We start from the raw sequence: 26,482 nt of genomic DNA, 5'->3' as shown, positions 1-26,482 counted from the left end.
GACAGGGAGAGGTTGAAAATGTCAGTGAAGACACTTGCCAGTTGGTCAGCGCATGCTCGGAGTACACGTCCTGGTAATCCGTCTGGCCCTGCGGACTTGTGAATGTTGACCTGTTTAAAGGTCTTACTCACATCGGCTACGGAACAGCTGATGCTCTCATACATGTTTCAGTGTAACTTGCCTCGAAGCAAGCATAGAAGTAATTTAGCTCGTCTGGTAGGCTCGTGTCACTGGGCAGCTCGCAGCTGTGCTTCCCTTTGTAGTCTGTAATAGTTTGCAAGCCCTGCCACATCCGACGAGCGTCGGAGCCGGTGTAGTACGATTCGATCTTAGTCCTGTATTGACGCTTTGCCTGTTTGATGGTTTGTCAGAGGGCATAGCGGGATTTCTTATAACCTTCCGGGTTAGAGTCCCGCTCCTTGAAAGCGGCAGCTCTACCCTTTAGCTCAGTGCGGATGTTGCCTGTAATCCATAGCTTCTGGTTGGGGTATGTACGTACAGTCACTGTGGGGACGACGTCATCGATGCACTTATTGATGAAGCCAGTGACTGATGTGGTGTACTCCTCAATGCTTTCGGAAGAATCCCGGAACATATTCCAGTCTGTGCTAGCAAAACAGTCCTGTAGCTTAGCATCTGCTTCATCTGACCACTTTTATATTGACCAAGTCACTGGTGCTTCCTGCTTTAGTTTTTGCTTGTAAGCAGGAATGTCATTATAGTTGTATAAATGTTATTTTAAAATGTAACTGTAATGGATTTTACTTTGATATACTAGTTTGCATTGATAGCAGAGGATACAATCAATCTGCCAAGAGACTGTGATGACGAGGTGGCGATTCTGAGGATGAGCCCCCAGAGCACTCATGGGTGGCTGCAGTAGCAGACAGTCAATAACTCCAAAAGCCACTGTAGGGCAGCGATCATATAACACCGCTGAGGTAGGGGAATTCTAGTGTCTCTGGCAGAGGATCATACAGATGTCGTTCTGCATGGCTATGTGTGAAGGGTCTATTGTGTGAGACGACCTTCTATGTGACCCACTTAATGAAGTGTAATGGGGATAATTCAATCTCTGATGCATGCAGCAGCACCCAAGGTGGTGTCCTAGCTATGAGGTGGCAATGACAGACCAGCAGAGAGCCAGAGAGGTGTCAGGAAAATGACTTAGGCTTTGAGTAAAGTAGAAAGTTGGAATTGTGTCAACTCATAAAATTAAAAGGATAAATCTGATAATGGATCAATATTATTCAGGATTGCAATATTTTTCTGAAAGGCAATATTCCAAATGAATCCATAACGTCTATTTACAGAAATATACTAGATACAGTTAGAACAACATATTATTACCTCACTCCTTCAATCTAGCTACCACTGGCAGTCAGAATGATGGAGTGCACCTCTCTGCCCTGGCTAGAACTTTCAACAGTTTCACAGACAACTCCTAGCTCAACATGAAGAATCCTTCAATGCCATATTATGTCCAGATTATACACACTGTGAAAACGATGTTTGATTCACACATAATGAAATAAAATATCTGATTTGATTTGTTATGTGGCGGTCAGGATGTGGACACATTGTGTTCTCTGGACCGTGCAGCAAAGGGCTTTAATGGACAAATCTGTTAATTCAGCATATTCCCCCTGACTGGCTCCTGGCCCTTTTGGCACACTCCTGGTTGGGTATGGGAGCGAGCATGTCCAGGATCTGATAGCAGTGAGTGGAATGTGAGGCACAAAACCGACTCCCCCATCTGCCAGCTCACACACACACTCAGCAGTTATAAATTATCTATCAGCAGTGCACCAGGTTTAATGTCCCACGGGGGCAGCAGGGGAATGGGGTGACCAGGAGTTACTACTACCTGGCTAAGAACCTTACACATCCCTCACAGAACACAGCCTGAACTAGGCGGTGAAGGCAGTGAAGCTGCCTTGTAACCGTTTGAATCTACTGTATGTTGAGCTATAGTTTAGACTGCATGTCTTCTAAATTCATCTATTTTATTTCCTAGAAATAATGTTGGTGTCCAAATATAATATTAGGATTAAGGTGGCTCCTCTGATGACAGACACACACCAGATATAAAAATTAAAGTCATTTTAGTGGGACATTCATGTAACATGTGAGTGGGGGTTTACCTCTGCTTTTGGCTGCATCCTTCAGGCTGCTCATAACTGATGGTTTAATGCCCTCCAGTATGAATCGTCCCTCCAGTCCAGGGTAAAGAGACCTTAACACAAAACAAACAGAGAGTACACACTGTTATATATTAGCTCACAGGCTGCAATCTAGCATATCGCTGACAGTCAACAATACTTGCATTCAAATACAGTGAGGGAAAAAAGTATTTGATCCCCTGCTGATTTTGTACGTTTGCCCACTGACAAAGACATGATCAGTCTATAATTTTAATGGTAGGTTTATTTGAACAGTGAGAGACAGAATAACAACAACAAAATCCAGAAAAACGCATGTCAAAAATGTTATAAATTGATTTGCATTTTTATGAGGGAAATAAGTATTTGACCCCTCTGCAAAACATTACTTAGTACTTGGTGGCAAAACCCTTGTTGGCAATCACAGAGTTCAGACATTTTTTTGTAGTTGGCCACCAGGTTTGCACACATCTCAGGAGGGATTTTGTCCCACTCCTCTTTGCAGATCTTCTCCAAGTCATTATGGTTTCGAGGCTGACGTTTGGCAACTCGAACCTTCAGCTCCCGCCACAGATTTTCTATGGGATTAAGGTCTGGAGACTGGCTAGGCCTTAATGTGCTTCTTCTTGAGCCACTCCTTTGTTGCCTTGGCCATGTGTTTTGGGTCATTGTCATGCTGGAATACCCATCCACGACCCATTTTCAATGACCTGGCTGAGGGAAGGAGGTTCTCACCCAAGATTTGACGGTACATGGCCCCGTCCATCTCCCCTTTGATGCGGTGAAGTTGTCCTGTCCCCTTAGCAGAAAAACACCACCAAAGCATAATGTTTCCACCTCCATGTTTGACGGTGGGGATGGTGTTCTTGGGGTCATAGGCAACATTCCTCCTCCTCCAAACACGGCGAGTTGAGTTGATGCCAAAGAGCTCGATTTTGGTCTCATCTGACCACAACACTTTCACCCAGTTCTCCTCTGAATCATTCAGATGTTCATTGGCAAACTTCAGACGGGCCTGTATATGTGCTTTCTTGAGCAGGGGGACCTTGCGGGCGCTGCAGGATTTCAGTCCTTCACGGCATAGTGTGTTACCAATTGTTTTCTTGGTGACTATGGTCCCAGCTGCCTTGAGATCCTTGACAAGATCCTCCCGTGTAGTTCTGGGCTGATTCCTCACCGTTCTCATGATCATTGCAACTCCACGAGGTGAGATCTTGCATGGAGCCCCAGGCCGAGGAAGATTGACAGTTCTTTTGTGTTTCTTCCATTTGCGAATAATCACACCAACTGTTGTCACCTTCTCACCAAGCTGCTTGGTGATGGTCTTGTAGCCCATTCCAGCCTTGTGTAGGTCTACAATCTTGTCCCTGACATCCTTGGAGAGCTCTTTGGTCTTGGACATGGTGGAGAATTTGGAATCTGATTGATTGATTGCTTCTATGGACAGGTGTCTTTTATACAGGTAACAAACTGAGATTAGGAGCACTCCCTTTAAGAGTGTGCTCCTAATCTCAGCTCGTTACCTGTATAAAAGACACCTGGGAGCCAGAAATCATTCTGATTGAGAGGGGTCAAATAATTAAAATGCAAATCAATTTATACAATTTTTGACATGCGTTTTTCTGGATTTTTTTGTTGTTATTCTGTTTCTCACTGTTCAAATATACCTACCATTAAAATTATAGACTGATAATTTCTTTGTCAGTGGGCAAACGTACAAAATCAGCAGGGGATCAAATACTTTTTTCCCTCACTGTATGTGTTTCTTTGTGGTTTTGCTAAGGCATAGAGAAAGTCTGAGGACTTTAATTCTGTACCTGGGGTATTCTTCCGAAGCCATGTAAACTGCATCCTTATCACTGACAGAGGAGGAGAACGCTGCAAATGTCTCATCTTGCAAAGGCAGCAGCTCTAGTCCAATGAGGTCGCTGTAACCTTTGTCGCTGAGGACAAACTCCAGCAGAAGCAGCTTCTCCTGAGAGGACCCTTTGTGTTTGTCCTTCCTGATCACCTGCCGCACCAGAGAAGGGGTCACCTTCTTCACAGAGGCAGGCCCCTTTACGTACGTGTCCAGGACCGCGTCCACAGCGGCAGGCACTCTAGCCACCTGCATCCCTGAGCTTTGGAGGTAGCTGATCACCGTCTCTGTGATGTCCACATCTGTGTCCAGCTCTGAAAACACAGCCTCGTCCACATGGATCCAGCTGTTAGTGAGAGAGTAGATGACCTGCTGCTGTAGCAAGTCATGAAACAGAGGCTCCAGTATGGGCTTCCAGCGAGGTTTGATCCGGTTGGTGTCTGGCCAGGCCCCATAAGTACCTCTAGGTAAGAGGGGGAAGTCTTGGTCCTTCTTGGTTTGGATCCTCTTGATGGCCTCCATGATGAGGGTGAAGTAGGCCCTGGGGATGATGGTGACGATGAGGAGCTCGTTCCAGAGCGCTGCAGGGTCCCTCCACTGGTCCACCTCCCGCCATTTGATACTTCTGCGATTGTCTGTGAGGCCAAAGAAGCCGCTGACATGGACCGGCAGCCCTGTCAGGCTCTCCTCTCCAGGGGGGAGAGGCAGGAAACAGAAGGCTCGCCCCGAGAAACCAGACGTGGCGCCCTTGTCCTCGTCATTGCGGGTGAGAGGCAGGGCGATGCCGATGGTGGGGATGAACTTCAGGTCATCTGCCAGGGAGTCCAGGTCACTGCACAAGCCCCGGCCCCCCACTCCGTTACACACCAGCCAGGTGGTCCTCTGGATCTCCTTGGCTGTCTCATCCTGGGTCTCGATGTTGACCTGGTAGGTGGCGCATGTGACAGTACTGCTGGGCACTCCGTTGCTATAGCTGTCTGTGGCCAGGCTCAGGGTCTTTAGAGAGTTAGGACGCTCTAGCTTGTCTTCTGGGTTCTCTCCTGCTGTCACCTGGAAAAGCATGCGTTCTGTACCGTCTGACTCATGCACATGCAGGGAGACCTTCTGAACGCTCTTGAGGAAGAGAAGCACTGTGTCAGCATCGGCTTTGAAAGACTCGAAAAGCTCCAGCACCTTCTCTTTGTTGTAGATGTTGGTGCTCAGCTGGGAGGGCTTAATGCGGAGCGGGAAGCGGAACAGAGTTCCAGAAAAGCTGCCGTCCTTGATGGGTTTACCGGAGTTTCCAAATAAGCCGATGTAGGGTGCAAACTGGTCAGTGAGCTCTGTGATCTCCTTCATATCTGTCTTCAGGTTCCAACACTGCCCAGACTCATGGGCACCAAACAGAGTCTGGTGAGGGTCCAGCATGCCGATCTGTTCTCCACTAAATATACTGGGGACATCTGAAACATTCAAACAAGATTTCTTTATTTATTGATTAAAGGTAACTTTAAAAACGCGCAGATTGAAAGCAATATCAAACATAATGCTGAATAATCACCTTACTCATATGCAGGTAAAATAATATTTCAATAAAAGCCTCACCTGTTATGTGGTACACAGAGTTGAACCCAATACCAAATCTTCCAACTTTCAAAGGATCCTCTCTCTTTCTGCTCCTTGCTATCTCCTGAATTCCATTCCAATCTTCAGTCGTGAACACTGCATCATTGTACACATACAAGGCCGTTCCTAAAATCAAAACAAGAAATAAGATCATCCAAATAAGATCATCATCTTGATGACAGTTTTTAGATGTTTGCTGCTGCTATGGTAAAACCAACAAAACAGCACAATATCTCACTACTCTGAGACTTTTCTTACTGAAAACAAAAATGTCACTATATCTGGTAAACTGAATAATCTGTGAGAATGAATAAAAACCTACCTTGATACTGAGCCATGTCATGTGACCAAAGTGACTCCACTCCATACTCTGTCTCATCATACATAAACTTAACCTCTGTGGCTCCAGCATCCTCAGCATTCTGTATCAGCTCCTTCAGAGAAAAACATTGAGCTCATTTAAAACATCTTAAAGGTTAAGGGCCTTGTTTTGTAACATTAAGATACATACATAAATACACACATACATACATACATACATATATATACATACATACAGTACATATACTGTACATACAGTACCAGTCAAAAGTTTGGACACAACTACTCATTCCAGGGTTTTTCTTTATTTTTTTACTATTTTCTACATTGTAGCATAATAGTGAAGACATCAAAACTATGAAATAACACATATGGAATCATGTAGTAACCAAAAAAGTGTTAAACAAATCAAAATATATGTTATATTTGAGATTCTTCAAAGTAGCCACCCTTTGCCTTGATGACAGCTTTGCACACTCTTGGCATTCTTTCAACCAGCTTCATGAGGTAGTCAACTGGAATGCATTTCAATTAACAGGTGTGCCTTGTTAAAAGTTAATTTGTGGAATTTATTTCCTTCTTAATGCGTTTGAACCAATCAGTTGTGTTGTGACAAGGTAGGGGTGGTATACAGAAGATAGCCCTATTTGGTAAAAGACCATGTCCATATTATGGCAGGAACAGCTCAAATAAGCCAAGAGAAATGATAGTCCATCATTACTTTAAGACATGAAGATCATTCAATCCGGAAAATTTCAAGAACTTTGAAAGTTTCTTCAAGTGCAGTCGCAAAAACCATCAAGTGCTATGATGAAACTGGCTCTCATGAGGACCGCCACAGCAAAGTAAGATCCAGAGTTACCTCTGCTGCAGAGGATAAGTTCATTAGAGTTAACTGCCCAAATAAATGCTTCACAGAGTTCAAGTAACAGACACTTCTCAACATCAACTGTTCAGAGAAGACTTAGTGAATCAGGCCTTCATGGTCAAATTGCCACAAAGAAACCACTACTAAAGCGAACCAATAAGAAGAAGAGACTTGCTTGGGCCAAGAAACACGAGCAATGGACATTAGACCAGTGGAAATCTGTCCTTTGGTCTGATGAGTCCAAATTTGAGATATTCGGTTCCAACCGCTGTGTCTTTGTGAGACGCAGAGTAGGTGAACGGATGATCTCTGCATGTGTGGTTCCCACCGTGAAGCATGGAGGAGGAGGTGTGATGGTGTGGGGGTGCTTTGCTGGTGACACTGTCTGTGATTTATTTAGAATTCAAGGCACACTGATGGAGTGCTGCATCAGATTACCTGGCCTCCACAATCACCCGACCTCAACCCAATTGAGATGGTTTGGGATGAGTTTGACCGCAGAGTGTAGGAAAAGCTGCCAACAAGTGCTCAGCATATGTGGGAACTCCTTCAAGACTGTTAGAAAAGCATTCCTCATGAAGCTGGTTGAGAGAATGCCAAGAGTGTGCAAAGCTGTCATCAAGGCAAAGGGTGGCTACTTTTGAGAATCTAAAATCAAAAATATATTTTTTGGGTTACTACATGATTCCATATGTGTTATTTCATAGTTTTGATGTCTTCACTGTTATTCTACAATGTAGAAAATAGTAAAAATAAAGAAAAACCCTTGAATGAGTAGGTGTGTCCAAACTTTTGACTGGTATTGTACATAAATACATACTATACATACAGATATAAAGAAAGATGTTATATTCATACAGGGTATTGTGCATGTCAATATTATTGCTCTGAGTGCATTATCACACTATTACATAGTCACAGAGCATCTGAACCATCATCTTCACAGTAAGGTTAAACCTTCAGGAGCCTTTCCTTCCCCCAGAGGTATTGCATCTTCCAGGGCAGTGTGAAATGAGTGGAACGTCGCTAGGTAATGAGCTTCCATTGTCTTAACAGTGAGAGTAAGTGTCAGGCCTATTTTTGGATCCAAACCTATGTGTTTTCCTCTCAAGAGTATAATCACCTTTGCCTGGATGTAATACTATTAGGCATGGTTGTTTATCATCACCATCAATGAGTCCATGTGTTGGGCTACTATGGACTCTTACAGGGTACATTAGGTTAAAGTCAGACACCATTAATACATTGTACTTACTTTCAGAATCTGTCCACCTTCAGGATACCTTCTTAGAATATCTTTCAAAAACTTGACTAATGGTGGTGTCGTCTGTCCAAATCTCCCTGTAAAATAGCAGTGAAATAAAACGTCATGTGAAACATATACTACTTATGTAGAACTAATCTAAAGGATTATGAACATCTATGTGAAAAGTGTATGGATTAATCCCAGAACTATTTACAGTAATCTATTATCTTACCTCCCCCTTTCAGGCCGCTTCCCTCCAGTGTCATGCATACTTCAGGGCTTCCCGTGGGCACCAGGGTCCCAATCTGTACTTTATCATCCAGCTGAAGTTGGGGGAGACAGAACACACCATGAGCAGCAGGCAGGCAGGCTTACAGTAAGACCATTATCTCTCGCTCTCCAAGGTGAAAACCCTCATCTGTAGCATCACTCGCTTCGCTCAGCACTTCTGGCACAGGAACAAGCAATCCTGCACGACGAGCCCTGCTCTGCAAACCAAACCTCCCATCACAGAGGCTGTCTGACTACTCACATACTGTAACTGACTGACTAATACTGATTGTTACTTTTTCTTGCTGGCCATGGTTTGTACAATATTGTGTTACTGATACAGTGGGGGAAAAAAGTATTTAGTCAGCCACCAATTGTGCAAGTTCTCCCACTTAAAAAGATGAGAGAGGCCTGTAATTTTCATCATAGGTACACGTCAACTATGACAGACACAATGAGAAATTTTTTCTCCAGAAAATCACATTGTAGGATTTTTTATGAATTTATTTGCAAATTATGGTGGAAAATAAGTATTTGGTCAATAACAAAAGTTTCTCAATACTTTGTTATATACCCTTTGTTGGCAATGCCACAGGTCAAACGTTTTCTGTAAGTCTTCACAAGGTTTTCACACACTGTTGCTGGTATTTTGGCCCATTCCTCCATGCAGATCTCCTCTAGAGCAGTGATGTTTTGGGGCTGTCGCTGGGCAACACGGACTTTCAACTCCCTCCAAAGATTTTCTATGGGGTTGAGATCTGGAGACTGGCTAGGCCACTCCAGGACCTTGAAATGATTCTTACGAAGCCACTCCTTCGTTGCCCGGGCGGTGTGTTTGGGATCATTGTCATGCTGAAAGACCCAGCCACGTTTCATCTTCAATGCCCTTGCTGATGGAAGGAGGTTTTCACTCAAAATCTCACTATTCATGGCCCCATTCATTCTTTCCTTTACACGGATCAGTCGTTCTGGTCCCTTTGCAGAAAAACAGCCCCAAAGCATGATGTTTCCACCCCCATGCTTCACAGTAGGTATGGTGTTCTTTGGATGCAACTCAGCATTCTTTGTCCTCCAAACACGACGAGTTGAGTTTTTACCAAAAAGTTATATTTTGGTTTCATCTGACCATATGACATTCTCCCAATCCTCTTCTGGATCATCCAAATGCACTCTAGCAAACTTCAGACGGGCCTGGACATGTACTGGCTTAATCAGGGGGACACGTCTGGCACTGCAGGATTTGAGTCCCTGGCGGCGTAGTGTGTTACTGATGGTAGGCTTTGTTACTTTGGTCCCAGCTCTCTGCAGGTCATTCACTAGGTCCCCCCGTGTGGTTCTGGGGTTTTTGCTCACCGTTCTTGTGATCATTTTGACCCCACGGGGTGAGATCTTGCGTGGAGCCCCAGATCGAGGGAGATTATCAGTGGTCTTGTATGTCTTCCATTTCCTAATAATTGCTCCCACAGTTGATTTCTTCAAACCAAGCTGCTTACCTATTGCAGATTCAGTCTTCCCAGCCTGGTGAAGGTCTACAATTTTGTTTCTGGTGTCCTTTAACAGCTCTTTGGTCTTGGCCATAGTGGAGTTTGGAGTGTGACAGTTTGAGGTTGTGGACAGGTGTCTTTTATACTGATAACAAGTTCAAACAGGTGCATTAATACAGGTAACGAGTGGAGGACAGAGGAGCCTCTTAAAGAAGAAGTTACAGGTCTGTGAGAGCCAGAAATCTTGCTTGTTTTTAGGTGACCAAATACTTATTTTCCACCATAATTTGCAAATAAATTCATAAAAAATCCTACAATGTGATTTTCTGGAAAAAAATTGCTCAATTTGTCTGTCATAGTTGACGTGTACCTATGATGAAAATTACAGGCCTCTCTCATCTTTTTAAGTGGGAGAACTTGCACAATTGGTGGCTGACTAAATACTTTTTTTCCCCACTGTATGTAAACCATTAGTCTAATAGTTGAAATGAATGAGAATGGCGCCGGAGGAGATGGCTGCCGTTTTACGGGCTCCTAAACAATTGTGCTATTTTGTGTGTTTTTTCGCATTGTTTGTAACTTATTTTGTACATAATGTTTCTGCCACTGTCTCTTATGACCGAAAACAGTTTCTGGATATCAGAACAGTGATTACTCACCTCAAACTGGACGAAGATTGTTTCTTTAAAGAGTCGGACGCAAAGGATTTACTGCTGATACCGGACCAGGCCCAAATCCCTGTCATTTGCATGAAGAAAAGATGCCGATACAGGGGACGCAGGTCCGGGTGCCTTGTAAGAATTTGTCAGCGAATAGGGTAACCCGCCTCTACCATCCGTCCTATTGGCCAACGTGCAATAATTGGACAATAAACTGGATGAGCTCCGTTCAAGACTATTCTACCAACGGGACATTAAAAACTATAATATCTTATGTTTCACAGAGTCGTGGCTGGACGACGACATGGATAATATACAGTTGGCTGGTTTTTCCGTGCATCGGCAAGACACTCTAGACCACCATTACTCCACACACAGAGACGCGTATAAAGCTCTCTCTCGCCCTCCACTTGGCAAATCTGACCATAATTATATCCTCCTCATTCCTGCTTACAAACAAAAACTAAAGCAGGAAGTACCAGTGACTCGCTCAACACAGAAGTGGTCAGATGATGCAGATGCTAAGCTACAGGATTGTTTTGCTAGCACAGACTGGAATATGTTCCGGGACTCATCCGATGGCATTGAGGAGTATACCACATCAGTCACCGGCTTCATCAATAAGTGCATCGATGACGTTGTCCCCACAGTGACTGTACGTACATACCCCAACCAGAAGCCATGGATTACAGGCAACATCTCCAGTGAGCTAAAGGGTAGAGCTGCCGCTTTCAAGGAGCGGGACTCTAACCCGGACGCTTATAAGAAATCCCGCTATGCGGTGTAAATACAGGACTAAGATTGAACCCTACTACACCGGCTCCGACACTCGTCGGATGTGGCAGGGCTTGCAAACTATTACGGACTACACAGGGAAGCCCAGCCGCGAGCTGCCTAGTGACACAAGCCTACCAGACGAGCTAAATTACTTCTATGTGCGCTTCGAGGCAAGCAACACTGAAGCATGCATGAGAGCACCAGCTGTTCCGGACAACTGTGTGATCACGCTCGCCGTAGCTGATGTGAGTAAGACCTTTAAACAGGTCAACATTCACAAGGCTGCAGGGCCAGACGGATTACCAGGACGTGTACTCCGAGCATGCGCTGACCAACTGGCAAATGTCTTCACTGACATTTTCAACCTGTTCCTGGCTGAGTCTGTAATACCTACATGATCCAAGCAGACCACCATAGTTCCTGTGCCCAAGAACACCAAGGTAACCTGCCGAAATGACTACAGACCCGTAGCACTCACATCTGTAGCCATGAAGTGCTTTGAAAAGCTGGTCATGGCTCACATCAACACCATCATCCCAGAAACCCTAGACCCACTCCAATTTGTATACCGCCCCAACAGATCCACAGATGACGCAATCTCTATTGCACTCAACACTGCCCTTTCCCACCTGGATAAAAGGAACACCTACGTGAGAATGCTGTTCATTGATTACAGCTCAGCGTTCAACACCATAGTGCCCACAAAGCTCATCACTAAGCTAAGGACCCTGGGACTAAACACCTCCTTCTGCAACTGGATCCTGGACTTCCTGACGGGCCGCCCCCAGGTGGTAACGGTAGGCAACAACACATCTGCCACGCTGATCCTCAACACGGGGGCCCCTCAGGGGTTCGTGCTTAGTCCCCTCCTGTACTCCCTGTTCACCCATGACTGCGTGGCCAAGCACAACTCCAACACCATCATTAAGTTTGCCGACGACACAACGCTGGTTGGCCTGATCACAGACAATGATGAGACAGCCTATAGGGAGGAGGTCAGAGACCTGGCAGTGTGGTGCCACGACAACCTCTCCCTCAACGTGATCAAGACGAAGGAGATGATCGTGGACTACAGGAAAAGGAGGGCCGAGCACGCCCCCATTCTCATCGACGGGACTGTAGTGGAGCAGGTTCAGAGCTTCAAGTTCCTTAGTGTCCACATCACCAACAAACTTTCATGGTCCAAACACACCAAGAAAGTCGTGAAGAGGGTACGACAACGCCTATTCCCCCTCAGGAGACTGAACAGATTTGGCATGGTTCCTCAGATCCTCAAAAAGTTATACAGCTGCACCATCGAGAGCATCCTGACTGGTTGCATCACTGCCTGGTATGGCAACTGCTCGGCCTCCAACCGCAAGGTGCTACAGAGAGTAGTGGGTACGGCCCAGTACATCACTGGGGCCAAGCTTCCTGCCATCCAGAACCTCTATACCACGCGGTGTCAGAGGAAGGCCCTAAAAGTTGCCAAAGACTCCAGCCACCCTAGTCGTAGACTGTTCTCTCTGCTACTGCACGGCAAGCAGTACCGGAGCGCCAAGTCTAGGTCCAAAAGGCTTCTTAACAGCTTCTACCCCCAAGCCATAAGACTGTCGAACAGCTAATCAAATGGCTACCCGGACTATTTGCATTGATCACCTCACTTTTTTTACGCTGCTGCTACTCACTGTTTATTATCTATGCATAGTCACTTTACCCCTACCTACATGTACATATTACCTAAATTACCTTGACTAACCTGTACGCCCACACATTGACTCGGTACCGGTACCCCCTGTATATAGCCTTGTTACTGTTATTTTATAGTTGCTCTTTTATTTTTTACTTTATTTTATTTAGTAAATATTTTTCTTAACTCTTATTTTACTTAAAACTGCATTGTTGGTTAAGGCTTTAAGGGCTTGTAAGTAAGCATTTCACGCTAAGGTCTGTTGTATTCGGCGCATGTGACAAATCAAATTTGATTTGATTTGATCATGTGCAATCACAAGAACTCAGCGACTAAATTCAACACAGGTCAGGCACTAGGCCAGGACTAAATTAACTTTCCATTTAACCTTGTGAGTGAGAGTTCATTAAGGTTGTTGGTCTTAACCTGCCAGTGAATTACCAGTTGTTTAGCCAATGAGAAGTGTATAATAATAGCACAAAATGGTGTAAAAGGTTGAACGAGAAGGCAGGGCTTTCAATCTGATTGAAGCAGGCATGAATCATAGTATATGCTGACTGACCATAATAGGCCTACTAATACGATACTGGTAGTGGTGCAATGTCCTACTTCTGAGCTTGAAAAGCTTCAAAGCCCCTAATTCTCCAAAGAACTGGAATGTTTTCAGTTGACATTCAAAGTGTTTTTCTTTCCTTCTGATGATTACTGAACCATCTTAGTTAATGTTTTTTTGAGAATCAGCTGACTCTCAGAGGCACACTGAAGAATATGTTTGGGGAATATGGAGACTAAGACTGAACTTGTTACTGCCTTTAAGTAAGACATTCCCAAGCTAAGTATGGACGCTGGGACAGAGCCAACCCTTCAGATAGATAGCTTCGTTCATAATCAAATCAAATAAACTAGATCTCAACTTGCATAAAAGTCAGTCAGACACCCTTCTCAACTCTGTTGGACTGAGCAGAGGGAGGGCTCCCTGTGGGTATTGCAGCTGATCTAGGATAGTTTGTGGGCGTGGCCTGTGGCTAATTTCTGAGGGTGACATCAGAGGGGCTGACCAGGGATCCACCTGCTCCTTTCCCTCAGTCAGTAAAGGCTCAGCTGAACAGTGGGTCCTGCAATCATGTTAATCATGGCATACATAACAACCCACGTTTTGCGACACAACATAGAATACAATGCTGCTAAACTGTAAACACGTACCTAATACAGATCATGTAAATGTTGATCAAAGTTATGAATAGCTACAAAACGTCATGTGTAACGTGATAAGAGCATAAGTGACAAAGCAAGTTGTCTGCACAGTCATGCTTCCTATAATATGAGCCAGGTCCACAGGAGGGCTTCCATAAAAGACAGAATGGGAGCTGAAACTCTATCCCATACTGCACATAGCCACCAAGACCATGGAGTGTGAATACCTGAAATGATTCCTGACACCTGCCCTTAGCAGTAGGCCTACCATACTTTCTGTAGGACTTTAAACAAACTATACTGAACAAAAACATAAACGCAACATGCAACAATTTCTAAAATTTTACTGAGTTACAGTTCATATAATCTATGGATTTCACATAACTGGGCAGGGGCGCAGCCATGGGTGGGCCTGGGAGGGCATAGGCCCACCCACTTGGGAGCCAGGCCCACCCACTGGGAAGCCATGCCCAGCCAATCATAATGAGTTTTTCCCCACAAAAGGGCTTTATTACAGACAGAAATACTCCTCAGTAACCTGTCCAACGCCCCGTCCAACACCCCCCCCCCCCCCCAGACCAGAGTATGTGAGCGGAGTGGAGCTGGAGCAGAGCGAGGAGTGGTGCGTGCCCAATTTGACTGGAGCACGGAGCGAGATTCCCAAAGTCTGAAGCATCGGCCTTCTCGCCCGCACCAATTTCGCTCCAGTAGCGCTCACTTCACGAGCTCAGGGCATGCCCGGCCCAGAATGCATTTGTAGTCTACTTGTGGGCTGCTATAGCCCCTTGCTTTAGCTACTGTCATGGAGTTCGCTAAATATTTTCATAAAGAAACTGATAAAACAAACAGGTGCAAAATCAAGGTGACTTACAAAAATGAGGACCAAGAGCAAGAGAGGGAGTGCGGTGATGTAGTGTCCACATCTAAAGAATGATTGTGGAACCCGAAAGCATGATGGTGTACTTACTACGTGCACATGCTAAAAGAAAGGAACGAGGTGGGTAGATAACTGTGTCATTGTAGCAAAGTATTTATAAACAAAAAATCTGATCTCCTAAAAGATTTGTTAATTTTTGTTATATTATCTATAGGCCATAAACAATAGGCCATAATTGATTTTGGCCCAATAGGCCTGGCATATTCTCACTTTCCAGGAGCTTTTCGTTTTGATTGGGTTATTTTGCCTAAAAACCTTTGGGCCTACCTATAGAAAAATAAATAAACAACAACTCTGCATCTCTGCCCAGTCTGGCAAGAGGGCCAAAAGGGTGTTTAGCATCCCCAGTGGCTCTGTAAGCGTGGAGAGGATATTCTCCGCTGCCGGCCTGCTCTCCAGAAACCAACGCATGAGCCTGAAGCCACAGACTGCCCAAACTCGTGTTTCAAAACATGTATTCAAAGGCACTGTTGACTGAGCCTAATAAGGCATTTTTCGTTGCACAATTTATAGACTATATATAGCCTAATGATTTAATACAACGAAACATTGTTTAAGTGCTGAGCGCTTTATGTCTCTACCAGCCTATTTTGTCGCAATCGCAAATGCTTCACAATGTATTTCTTTGTAGGCTATAGCCTTGAAATGATTTAAATAACATAGCCTAAATAATTCATTTTCGTACCTTCTTTATGCTCCCTGTCTGGTTCCTGACCTATTTTGAGTGTTTATATGCTGTTTAATATGACATGTAGCCTATTTGAAATGATGAGCGCTTCTTACATTCAGCTTTTCATGTTAATAAAAATAATTTTCATTCAAATCATATGGTTTGATTTCAATAGGCTACTTCAAAACCAAATGGTAGGTTCAGGTTGTCACAAAAATAGATGGGTGTTGGTTAATTTGTGATTTTAATGAATGGAGCAAATTTGGAGCAGTAGTTTTTTTTCCTGTGACCACAGAGCATTTTTTAGCGGAGCGGTTGGAAAGGTCCTGGGCTGTCGTGGTTAAACGTGGTCTGCAGTTGTGAGGCCGGTTGGACGTACTGCCAAATTCTCTAAAACTAAGTTGGAGGCGGCTTATGGTAGAGAAATGAATATTAAGTTATCTGGAAACAGCTCTGGTGGACATTCCTGCAGTCAGCATGCCAATTGCACTCTCCCTAAAAACTTGAGACATCTGTGGTATTATGTTATGTGACAAAACTGTACATTTTAGAGTGGCCTTTTATTGTCCCCAGCACAAGGTGCACCTGTGTAATGACCATGCTGTTTAATCAGCTTCTTGATATGCCACACCTGGATGGATTATCTTGGCAATGGAAAAATGCTCCCTAACAGGGATGTATACAAATTTGTGAACAACATTTTAGAGAAATATGTTTTTTGTGCGCAACAAACATTTCTGGGATATTTTATTCAGCTCATGAAACATGGGACCAACACTTTACATGTTGTGTTTATATTTTTGTTCAGTATAGTTGCCTAGCCTAACAATAGTTGAGACCTGTCATCAAGATAATATATGTGAATGTACATATCTGAATAAGTTAGTTAGTCTAAATCTCATATTAGAGAATACATCACAGGCTACATCACATTTTTAAAATGTATTAAATATTATTATATTTGAGTTACGATTTTTGGTCTAAAATGACTCATTCCATGATATACACACAACCTCCAATAGATGGCGCTGTAGCCTGGCAGTGCGCTCTGTATTTGGGCCTACAGTCAGATTCAGAATGCGCTCAGTCATCATAGCCACTTCATTGCTTGACGACTTTTGACGTGAAAAATGCTGCGAAAATGAGAAAATGAGAAAAGTGGACTCTGAATGTCGTGTTTTTAAAGAAGAATGGACAGCAAAATACTTTTTTACTAATATTGGACATAAGGCCAAGAAAGTGTTGCCGTTTTTAAGGAATATAATCTCAATTGTCATTTTTCAAGCAAGCATGCTACTACGCTAGCAATCTGTCCTCTCAGGAAAAGGCAAGGAAGGCCTCAAAACTTGCCACAAACTTAAAAGCCCAACAAAATACATTTACTAAATGGTGCTCTACTCAAGACTCCGTAACTAAGGCAAGCTACGTAGTGGCACATAAAATCGCATAGCATAGCCTTTTGCTGAAGGGAGTTTGTGAAAGAGTGTATGGTGGAGACTGCTGGTATACTTTGTCCTGAGAGTAAAAGCCAATTCGAGAAAATTAGCTTATCACACAGAACCATCACCAGGCGCGTGGAAGTGATATGTGAGGAGCTAATCTCAGAGTTGAAGAAAAAAGCAGATGGCTTTGATATTTTTTCTATAGCACTGGATGAGAGTACTGACATCAGAGACATCGTTCAACTTTTAATTTTTGTTAGAAGAATAAATGAGAACTTTGAAATAACAGAGAAACGTCTTGCGATGGAATCAACGATGGAAACAACCAGGTGCACTGACTTATATGACAGGGTGTCTGCCTGCTTGGAAAAAATGTATCTACAGTGGAGCAAACTGACAAACGGATGGATCACCAAATCTAACCGGTATAAACATTGGCCTACTAAAAAGATTACAAGGCAAAGTAAAAGAAGAAAGCCCTAACTGAATTGATATTTCTTCACTGTATTATTCAGCAGGAAGCCCGGTGTAAAAGTGAGTTAAAGCTGGAAAATGTTGTCAAAGTGGTTGTAAAACTTGTCAACTTTATACGGGCAAGGGGGCTTAACCATTGTCAGTCCATTCAGCTGCTCAATGATACAGAGGCAGAGCACCAGGACTTGTTGTATCATTCAAATGTGCTCTGGCTAAGCCTGGGAAAAGTATTTTGCCGTCTGTGGGAACTGAGAGGGGAGATAGGTATGTTCCTTGATACGGTTGGTAAAGCTGACGACTTCTCAGAGTTGAAAGACACAGACTGGCTGGGCGACTTTGCTTCGGTGTAGACATATTGGGGCATCTGAACGATCTAAATGTGAAACTGAAGGGAAATTGTGTTTTGTGCATGAACTGTATTCCAACGTGAAAGTATTCAAGGCCAAACATGTTCTCCAGACAAATGAGCAGCCGGTCTCTCGCTCATTTTCCGGCACTGGCCGCACTGAACGCGACTACATCGCAGCAGTGGTGGAAAAAGTACCCAATTGTTATACTTGAGTAAAAGTATATATACCTTAATAGAAAGTTACTCAAGTAAAAGTGAAAGTCACCCAGTTAAATACTACTTTAGTAAAAGTCTAAAAGTATTTGGTTCTAAATATACTTGAGTATAAAAAGTAAATGTAATTGCTCAAATATACTTCAGTATCAAAAGTAAAAGTAAAAGTATAAATCATTTCAAATTCCTTATATTAAGCAAAGCAGATGGCACCATTTTCTTGTTTTTAAAATGTATGAATAGCCAGGGGTACACTCCAACACTCAGACATAATTTACAAATGATGGATTTGTATTTAGTGAGTCTGCCAGATCAGAGGCAGTAGGGATGACCATGTGTTCTTTTGATAAGTGTGAATTGGACCATTTTCCTGTCCTGCTAAGCATTCACCATGTAATGAGTACTTTTGGGTGTCAGGGAAAATGTATGGAGTACAAAGTAAATTATTTTCTTTAGGAATGTAGTGAAGTAAAAGTAGAAGTAGTCTAAAATATAAATAGTTAAGTAAAGTACAGATACCCCCAAAAAATACTTAAGTAGTATTTTAAAGTATTTTAACTTAAGTACTTTACACCAATGCCTCGCAGTGCCGCACTGAGACATATAGTAGCACTTTGGTCGACCTGCATGCTGAGTTTTCCCGCCGCTTCTCAGACTTCACCAAGATTGAGACTGAGCTGGAGCTTGTATCATGCCCCCTGTCTTTCAACAGTTAGAAAGCACCACCAGACACACAATCGGAGCTCATCGACATCCAATGTGACAGTGTTTTTAAGGAGAAGTACAAAACAGCAACAATAGACCAGTTCTATGGCTCACTGAATGAAACAAAGCTTCCAAACAATAAAAAGCACGCCCAAAGGATGCTTGTTTTATTCGGGTCCACATACAGTGAGGGAAAAAGGTATTTGATCCTCTACTGATTTTGTACGTTTGCCCACTGACAAATAAATAATCAATCTATAATTTTAATGGTAGGTTTATTTGAACAGTGACAGACAGAATAACAAAACCAAAAATCCAGAAAAATGCATGTCAAAAATGTTATAAATTGATTTGCATTTTAAGGAGGGAAATAAGTATTTGACCCCCTCTCAATCAGAAAGATTTCTGGCTCCCAGGTGTCTTTTATACAGGTAACGAGCTGAGATTAGGAGCACACTCTTAAAGGGAGTGCTCCTAATCTCAGTTAGTTACCTGTATAAAAGACACCTGTCCACAGAAGCAATCAATCAATCAGATTCCAAACTCTCCACCATGGCCAAGACCAAAGAGCTCTCCAAGGATGTCAGGGACAAGATTGTAGACCTACACAAGACTGGAATGGGCTACAAGACCATCGCCAAGCAGCTTGGTGAGAAGGTGACAACAGTTGGTGCGATTATTCGCAAATGGAAGAAACACAAAATAACTGTCGATCTCCCTCGGCCTGGGGCTCCATGCAAGATCTCAACTCGTGGAGTTGCAATGATCATGAGAACGGTGAGGAATCAGCCCAGAACTACACGGGAGGATCTTGTCAATGATCTCAAGGCAGCTGGGACCATAGTCACCAAGAAAACAATTGGTAACACACTACGCCGTGAAGGACTGAAATCCTGCAGTGCCCGCAAGGTCCCCCTGCTCAAAAAAGCACATATACAGGCCCGTCTGAAGTTTGCCAATGAACATCTGAATGATTCAGAGGAGAACTGGGTGAAAGTGTTGTGGTCAGATGAGACCAAAATCGAGCTCTTTGGCATCAACTCAACTCGCCATGTTTGGAGGAGGAGGAATGCTGCCTATGACCCCAAGAATACCATCCCCACCGTCAAACATGGGGGTGGAAACATTATGCTTTGGGGGTGTTTGTCTGCTAAGGGCACAGGACAACTTCACCGCATCAAAGGGACGATGGACGGGGCCATGTACCGTCAAATCTTGGGTGAGAACCTCCTTCCCTCAGCCAGGGCATTGAAAATGGGTCATGGATGGGTATTCCAGCATGACAATGACCCAAAACACACGGCCAAGGCGACAAAGGAGTGGCTCAAGAAGAAGCACATTAAGGTCCTGGAGTGGCCTATCCAGTCTCCAGACCTTAATCCCATAGAAAATCTGTGGAGGGAGCTGAAGGTTCAAGTTGCCAAACGTCAGCCTCGAAACCTTAATGACTTGGAGAAGATCTGCAAAGAGGAGTGGAACAAAATCCCTCCTGAGATGTGTGCAAACCTGCTGGCCAACTACAAGAAACGTCTGACCTCTGTGATTGCCAACAAGGGTTTTGCCACCAAGTACTAAGTCATGTTTTGCAGAGTGGTCAAATACTTATTTCCCTCATTAAAATGCAAATCAATTAATAACATTTTTGACATGCGTTTTTCTGGATTTTGTTGTTGTTATTCTGTCTCTCACTGTTCAAATAAACCTACCATTAAAATTATAGACTGATCATGTCTTTGTCAGTGGGCAAATGTACAAAATCAACAGGGGATCAAATACTTTTTTCCCTCACTGTATGTGTGTGAACAAACGTTCTCAGTCATGAATTACAACAAATCCCGTCACAGGTCAAATTTAACAAATTACCACTTGTCAGCTGTTCTGAGAATCTCTACATCAAAGATGACACCAGACTTTGATGCCCTTACCAAGAGAGGTGACCAGACCCATTGTTCACATTTAGACTCAAATAACCGTGACTGGGGTAGGCAAGGATTATGCTTTTTCATGGTGATGGTTATGCAGTGAGAATTATCCAGCAATGCACTTGGATACAGGTAATAACTAATCAGTCAGATTTGGGCTGAGGTGATTGGATAACAGTAAATATGGCTCACAATGGAGATGATAATTGTTCCTTAATATGCTTTCAAAAACAGACCATTCCAAATGAAACGGATGCTCTTACCATATGTTTAACTCAAATTTTAGAATAGTTTTTTTTTTACACATCTTCTGTTACATTTTGCATGTCTCCAGTCATATAATATATATATATTTTTAAATTTGCATATTGTGACTGTAAGTTTGATTGTACTTTACAAGGGTAGAGACGCAGGATCTCTGTGTGTGTTTGACTGTGTCTGTGATGTTATAAATTATATCAATTTTGTGAAAAGTAGAGATGGTACAAGGGTAGAATTGTTTTGCAAGCATATGTACACCTACAGTAGACTAATAGTTGCGTGTCAATGTGAAAATGAATAAAGGCTTCACATGTTTTGTCACGCATATAGTATGTGGCCCTTCACTTGGTTTCAAAAACTCAATGTGGCCCTTGAGGCAAAAGGTTTGCCCACCCCTGACATAGAGCCTACTTTTGCAAGACATGAAAAAGAACTGTGTCTGTAATCATAGGCACTCTTGATCACCATGACTGGAATTCTATCAAGAGATGAAAACCAAAGGGCCTTGAGACTATTGAATCAATACACTGTCGTATCAGACTGGTGATAAACCAAAAAAACGTAGTCCTCTCAATTATGAAATTGTTAATGGTGAAGATTACGTCATTGTAATGTTGTTGTGGCAATGGAGCCATTAAATACTTTGGAACGTTATCTTTTGGGAAAAATATTAATCAAAGAAATACATCATGTTATTCCCTTAGCCACTGTAGTAAGGACACATTTGACCAGGTCAATGCACAGAATGTGCGGTAATGAAGATGGTATTAACATGTTCCTATATTGAATAAGGACACGTGTTGGAAAGAGACAGGCTTGACTGCACAAAGAAATCGACACTAAACAAACATGGAATGTCATGAGATCTAATCCTGCCCTAGCAACACAATGGTTATTTACTCAGCAGCACTGGCTGTGATACAATCCCTAAATCCCTACATTTCTGGATGTTGTTGTTGTTATGTAGTCAAACAAAGTGGCCAATGTTGCTTACTAGTAGAACACATATTTTCTGACAATCTAACCAGCACTGATGTAGCCTACGTTGACATCAGGTGTGCTCGTAAATTCACTATGGAGTGCAAGAGTGCGCTCAGAGTGCGCTCTGGGCGTTCGTAATTTCAGAGCTTGTCAGATTGTCCATTCGTAAATTCAGAGCGTTTCGCTCTCGGAGCGTTCAGACTACTTCCAGACATAAATGAGAGAACACCTCCCTTGACCATTTTACTCGCCCTAGCAGAACTGGTTAGGCTGTTTTCATGTTATCTAGAGCGTTGGTGACTGTAACTGTGCTGCTGGCAACAATTTAATTAAGTTTTGTTGCCGACGTTTACTGACACCGGTCATATTCAACGGGTGTTGAGCGTTTGTAAATTCATCAGTTATCCTGCGCTCTTCCACACTCAGACGAGAGTGCTCTGAAATTGGAGTAGATAGCCAGAGTGAATTTACGAACGCACCCTCAGGACGGAGCACTTTAACTTACTCTATTAAATACCTTTTTAATACATCACAAAACAATAAACAATGAGTATGAGAAGCAGACAAGATTAACCAATAGTGTCTCACACAGGATGTATGCACAGAAGATGGATGGTCTCTTGTCAATGAATCTTACCATTGTGCTCTCATGCCAAGCATTTCATCTACTGTAGTCAAACTATGCCAAACTACATTTGTAAATGTTCTGTAATTTCAGCAAATAGCTACAATTTGTAAAATTGCTTTTTTACCCACCACTTTCCCATTGTGAACCAGCTGCTGCTCGATGACAGGCAGGTCGGTTTCTTCATAGATGAGTTGCTTGATGTCCCTGACAGCTGCAGAATGAGGGACCTGGTAGGCCCTCTGGCCAATATACTCATGACGGACTGACACCCATGGCAACCTAGAAAATACACAAGAAATCCATATAATAGTTATTTCTTTGTCCTGGAAAGAATAGCACTGCAAATAGACAATGCAAATAGTCTGGGTAGCCATTTGATTAGATGTTCAGGAGTCTTATGGCTTTGGGGTATAAGCTGTTTAGAAGCCTCTTGGACCTAGACTTGGCGCTCCGGTACCGCTTGCCAAGCGGTAGCAGAGAGAACAGTCTATGACTAGGGTGGCTGGAGTCTTTGACAATTTTTAGGGCCTTCCTCTCACACCGCCTGGTATAGAGGTCCTGGATGGCAGGAAGCTTGGCCCCAGTGATGTACTGGGCTGTACGCACTACCCTCTGTAGTGCCTTGCGGTCGGAGGCCGAGCAGTTGCCATACCAGGCAGTGATGCAACCAGTAAGGATGCTCTCGATGGTGCAGCTGTAGAACCTTTTGAGGATCTGAGGACCCATGCCAAATCTTTTCAGTCTCCTTAGGGGGAATAGGTTTTGTTGTGCCCTCTTCACGACTGTCTTGGTGTACTTGGACCATGTTAGTTTGTTGGTGATGTGGACACCAAGGAACGTGAAGCTCTCAACCTGCTCAACTACAGCTCCGTCGATGAGAATGGGGATGTGCTCGGTCCTCTTCTTTTTCCTGTAGTCCACAATCATCTCCTTTGTCTTGATCACGTTGAGGGAGAGGTTGTTGTCCTGGCACCACACGGCCAGGTCTCTGGGATAATGGTGTTGTTGTGAGCCATGACCAGCCTTTCAAAGCACTTCATGGCTACAGACGTGAGTGCTACGGGTCGGTAGTCATTTAGGCAGGTTACCTTAGTGTTCTTGGGCACAGGGACTATGTTGGTCTGCTTGAAACATGTTGGTATTACAGACTCAGACAGGGAGAGGTTGAAAATGTCAGTGAAGACACTTGCCAGTTGGTCAGCGCATGCTCGGAGTACACGTCCTGGTAATCCATCTGGCCCTGCGGACTTGTGAATGTTGACCTGTTTAAAGGTCTTACTCACATCGGCTACGGAGAGCGTGATCACACAGTCGGCTACGGAACAGCTGATGCTCTCATGCATGTTTCAGTGTTACTTGCCTCGAAGCGAGCATAGAAGTAATTTAGCTCGTCTGGTAGGCTCGTGTCACTGGGCAGCTCGCGGCTGTGCTTCCCTTTGTAGTCTGTAATAGTTGCAAGCCCTGCCACATCCGACGAGCGTCGGAGCTGGTGTAGTACAATTCGATCTTAGTCCTGTATTGACGCTTTGCCTGTTTGATGGTTCATCGGAGGGCATAGTGGGATTTCTTATAAGCTTCCGGGTTAGAGTCCCGCTCCTTGAAAGTGGCAGCTCTACCCTTTGGGTCTGTGCGGATGTTGCCTGTAATCCATGGCTTCTGGTTGGGGTATGTACGTACAGTCACTGTGGGGACGACGTCATCAATGCACTTATTGATGAAGCCAGTGACTGATGTGGTGTACTCCTCAATGCCATCAGAAGAATCCCGGAACATATTCCAGTCTGTGCTTGCAAAACAGTCCTGTAGCTTAGCATCTGCTTCATCTGACCACTTTTTTATTGACTGAGTCACTGGTGCTTCCTGCTTTAGTTTTTGCTTGTAAACAGGAATCAGGAGGATATAATTATAGTCAGATTTGCCAAATGGAGGGCGAGGGAGAGCTTTGTACGCGTCTCTGTGTGTGGAGTAAAGGTTGTCTAGAGTTTTTTTCCCTCTGGTTGCACATTTAACATGCTGGTAGAAATTAGGTAAAACGGATTTAAGTTTCCCTGCATTGAAGTCCCCGGCCACTAGGAGCGCCGCCTAGACGGCATGGCATTCTTCATTTGGTAGGTCACAGGCATAGAGCAACGTCAAGCTTACATGGTGATGTTCAGGGAAGATATTATTCTGGCAGTCCACTGATTCTATCTAATTCCATCACAAACTGAAATGTGTGTATAATTGTAACTACATGTTTACTTGGTCATCCTGAGTTCACGAGACCAGATGGCTCTTCTATGGATATGTAAAGAGCACAGAATACTGGTAGCACTTAAACATAGGGAACAATGGGGTCAGCAATGCTTGCTTGCAGTTTGTATTGATTAAAGAGAAACCTAAGTCACATCCATCTGTTATCTAACATTTCAATATTGCTTGTGTTTCAGCTAAGGGTTTTCTCCTCTGCATGTGAGAAATACTGTCAGAAAAAAGACCACCAATCCCAAAAGGTTCAAGATGGTGATAGGCCATATTTGCACTCAAGTACAAATATCAGCACTTTCCCGAAAGAGAATAGCTAGATCCTGACAATAACATATTCTAGTGTAGTCATAACACTGTTTATAACACTATTTAGGCTCTGTCTGAGTCACTAAATGCAGAGATCTGTATGCATATATTTACTTATGCAACAAATATTGATTGTGCAGGCAGCAATAAAGGGTAATAGCTTTGCCTATTCTGCAAACCACTTGACTCAAGCTGCCATCTCTGCAATGTCCATAGTTCTACAACAAATGGGTAGGGCATTCAACAGTGGATGGATGGAACACGACATATTCTAGACAAAGGTTCACTATAATGGCAATGTGTCTTCTATAGCCGCTTCAGAAACTACCTTAGGCCTATAATTTACAGTTGATTGTGACATCTCATACCAGGGTGTCAAGACAGGTGCTGAATACTACAATGTATAACTAACTGGTGATAGAGAGAATAACGGTGAGTTAACACCTCAACATAGTTTAACAGCAGTTGACAGCACGTTTGATTGGGTATCTTGATGAATAGGCCTACTTCAGCCCCCATGTTTAAATCTGAAATGTGTAAAAATCGAACTTACCATGCATCTCGACAGTTTGCCATCACTTCTAAGCCTTTTTCGTGCTATGTCCCCGCGTACACATTCATTGGACTTCTATCTTCTGCACTGAGCGCTGGGAAACTCCACCCGGAAAAAGACTGTCGTGTAAACAAACAGGACCGTTATTTTCTCACAATACACCTCACAACGTTTTCACTCTATCGACATATCTACTGTAGGTTTATTGTTATTCGTTTACATTCCATAGGTTAAGTACAGTTAGCCAATGTTGCGGTTGTAAGAAGCTTTATTTAGCCATTCCACCTCAATGGGTCCTCCGCTAAGGCTACAATGTATCACTGCGGTGCTCAGTTCTCCGCTATTCAGTAAAACGGCTACTCACTTTTATCCCGCCAAGACATTCGTTTCATGATCTTGTAATCCAGCTGTATCTTTTCAATAAAATCTGCGTTTCTGAAAATTATAGATAAGAAAGTCGTAAGCGAGCAAAATTGTGAGGCTACTTCCTACATGGTAATTCCTTCAAAGGCGCTGTTTCTAATAATGTCTTATCAGTGCATGTGATAACTGCGGCTGTTGCCCGTTGGCTGGTGGGAAGCTAATGAACTCTGGTAGTTGTAGTCACGACAGTAATAAAATTAGAAACACATTGCAGTCCCTCTCAAATTGCGTCCATCTAGCTACTTTCTCATAGAAACC

General features: G+C 43.4%; 1 protein-coding gene across 1 annotated transcript in view; it reads right to left on the bottom strand.

The window, feature by feature from the left end:
• LOC311106142 (sacsin-like) overlaps window positions 1-25,824 on the bottom strand; it is a gene marked incomplete at its 5' end in the record, with an annotated part of 44,441 nt that extends 18,617 nt beyond the window's left edge. Inside the window, 8 exons of the mRNA XM_084148469.1 lie at window positions 2,145-2,236; window positions 3,980-5,462; window positions 5,605-5,751; window positions 5,948-6,059; window positions 8,070-8,155; window positions 8,293-8,383; window positions 22,824-22,974; window positions 25,802-25,824. Of these exons, the coding sequence (XP_084004595.1) occupies window positions 2,145-2,236; window positions 3,980-5,462; window positions 5,605-5,751; window positions 5,948-6,059; window positions 8,070-8,155; window positions 8,293-8,383; window positions 22,824-22,974; window positions 25,802-25,824 (2,185 nt within the window). The remainder of the gene's footprint in view (window positions 1-2,144; window positions 2,237-3,979; window positions 5,463-5,604; window positions 5,752-5,947; window positions 6,060-8,069; window positions 8,156-8,292; window positions 8,384-22,823; window positions 22,975-25,801) is intronic.
• Between the last annotated feature and the right edge of the window lie 658 nt (window positions 25,825-26,482).

Source organism: Coregonus lavaretus (assembly GCF_964263955.1).
Source record: "Coregonus lavaretus genome assembly, chromosome: 30".
Classification (NCBI taxonomy): Eukaryota; Metazoa; Chordata; class Actinopteri; order Salmoniformes; family Salmonidae; genus Coregonus; species Coregonus lavaretus.
This window is presented reverse-complemented; position numbering and strand designations above follow the sequence as displayed.